The sequence below is a fragment of the Manis pentadactyla genome, chromosome 2, assembly GCF_030020395.1.
Source record: "Manis pentadactyla isolate mManPen7 chromosome 2, mManPen7.hap1, whole genome shotgun sequence".
NCBI lineage: Eukaryota > Metazoa > Chordata > Mammalia > Pholidota > Manidae > Manis > Manis pentadactyla.
In genome coordinates this window covers 165,304,018-165,306,485 of record NC_080020.1, presented here as the reverse complement: position 1 = coordinate 165,306,485, position 2,468 = coordinate 165,304,018, and the positions used below count along the sequence as shown (strand labels likewise).

The 2,468-nt window shown below is 43.1% G+C and overlaps 1 protein-coding gene across 1 annotated transcript; it reads right to left on the bottom strand.

The window, feature by feature from the left end:
• Positions 1-341: 341 nt before the first annotated feature.
• On the bottom strand, positions 342-1,047 carry LOC118935094 (synaptobrevin homolog YKT6-like). Its single transcript, XM_036931154.2, is given in 2 exon segments — positions 342-398; positions 400-1,047. Coding segments are annotated over 2 exon segments (690 nt in total). The 3' UTR covers positions 342-356.
• Between the last annotated feature and the right edge of the window lie 1,421 nt (positions 1,048-2,468).

Below are 2,468 nucleotides of genomic sequence, written 5' to 3'. Positions count from 1 at the left end.
GTTAACAATGTACAGATAAAACCCAAAGGCGTACAGAGAACCCAGAGCTGTCTCCAACCCCTGGGCCTTCCCAGTGCTTGAGAGATGGGCCCTTCAATATCTGCATGACTCATGGAGTTTATGTTTTCAATTGGCCCAAAAATACACCTTTGAGGGCCTCAAATTATCTTTTCAAAAGTTTTGCTAGACACATGCACGTGACCATCCCACCCCGGGTCCTTCCACCCCCTTGGCACCTCCCAGGAGCCCCCAAGTGGGGAGGAGTCTGCTGCTCGGCTCCGGGCTCTGCTTCTCCAGGGACTGCAGCACTGCCATGAATAAGGTGGTGGGTCAGCGCAGGGCCTCTGCAGGCTGCCTCACATGACGGCACAGCACGATTTTTGTTTCTATAAGCACGAAAGTCTTACAGAAGACTTTCGACTGTGTCCCCAGCATTTCCGGTTTGGAAACCAGGTCGTCCAGCTTCTCACCCCACTCCAGCAAAGACTCCATAGTGTTGTGCAGGATGATCTTGGTCTCATCAAGTTCAGCCTGCACCTTACTCATGGGGTCAGTTTCTCGGGGATTCTGGTACACACTGAGGTGCCCATCCAGGGCTGTGTACTGGATGGTAGCAGGGCATCCAACTGGCCACTCTATCCTGCCGACCTGCTTAGAGAACTTGTCTAGTACCTTCTCCAGCAAGGTGAAAGCCACCCGGAACGGGTATTCACTGTCAGCGATGACCACTCCTGCAAGACCGTCATTCAACACACAGACATGGCACAGGTATTCTTGTTCTTTGACAGAAGCTCTGCTGCCCTTCGCCGAGCGCTCCACAATCAATTGACTTGTGAAAGTCATGAATTCCTGAACACTGGACCTCTGGAAGAAGCCGAAGGAGGACACGTCATACGCGGCTTTGATCAGCCCTACCTTGGGCTCGCCTTTGTAGAGGACGCTGCTATACAGCTTCAGGGCGCTGCCCCGGGCCACCTGCCGCAGGTCTGTCTCGCAGGGAGCAGCGCGAACACTGCCTGTCCAGACCGAAGCCAGCTGCTCAATCATTTTTGAATGACTGAAAGCACACAATTGATATTATAAAAACTTGAAGCAAATTTTTCACATAGCGCGCATCAAAGTTAGTTCAATTCCAGGTATCTCTGCCTCCAAAAGTGGTAAAGGTCATGTTGTTTTCTTTATTACCCTGCCTACCAAGAGATTCTGCCCAGTAGGTTTCTGCTATGCCAGTTCATCCATGTACCCTATTATTGGCTTGATGGAGTAGTGAAAATTTGGTATATTAATGGATGGGTTAGAAGAATTAAAACGTGAGATACCTTATAATCATTCAGGAATGGTATTTACGTAATTATACATTTATGTATACTTGTGTAATTATGCACTATATATATTTTACATTATACATTTTATTTATAAATACATTTAAAAATTCAAATAAACTGGAAACCATGATTACCTTTTAAATGTCAAAAATCTTGAATAAAGAGGTGCAATGTGCCCTGAGGTAAAGCTAAATGTGGTCTTTTGCTGTACCACCCATTCACTTGCATCTTTGAAGTTGAATCCCAAATGTCACTTGCCTGTTAAAGATTGCTCTATTGACTGCCCTGGGTTGAGTTGAGCTGTCATTCCTCTGTTCTTCTTCTGACCTCATAGTCTCCTGATTATATAGTACCTATCAAAATGAATGAATTTTTCCTGCTAAATGTGAAACAATTCAGGGAAAGAAAGGAGCCTTATTAATCCCTGTATTCTATGTGCTTAAGTACGGTACTCGGTAATGTATGTTGAAGTATATTCAAGTATATCCACATCTGAATATTTCCTCTCCTTATCATGGATTACACTGTTGTTCTAAATTCTACCAATTTCTCCTGAGATCCTGATGCATTAATCTTGCACCTTATTTTTATCTTCAATATTATTTTATCATCTTGAAGTTTTTCACTACAGCATCTATGTGTTCAGGTTTTGTAGGTGGTTGAGGGTCTTTGAAAGTTGTTGGAGATAATTGTAGGTTGTTGGGGGTATACTTTGGAAAATAATCTGAGGCTGTAGACTGTGGATTGAAGGCAGAAGTGAAACAAACATGCTGCAGGAGGTGAAATATAGCAGAAAACAAAAGAAAATAGGGTGCTATTGCTACAGCTAAAGTGAGCGATGATAAATCACCAATAGGAAGTGGTTTCACGGAAGTGGGTGAATAATTGCATGGAACAAGAGTGTGGTACGTGAGGAAAAGAAAAATCTAGGATGGCTTCTGCTCCCTCAGACAAATTAAAAAAGTAGGCTCTTTATAATGAGATGTTTTTATTATTAAAAATTTCCTGCAACTGTTTATCCTTTGCCAGTCTTAAAGAACATTTGATGTTTCTGAAGGCATTCTCTTTCATTCCTAAAGGTTCCAGATATATTTTCCTTGCTACCATCTATCATCAAGTGAGAGATGAAGTGTTACAAAGGTC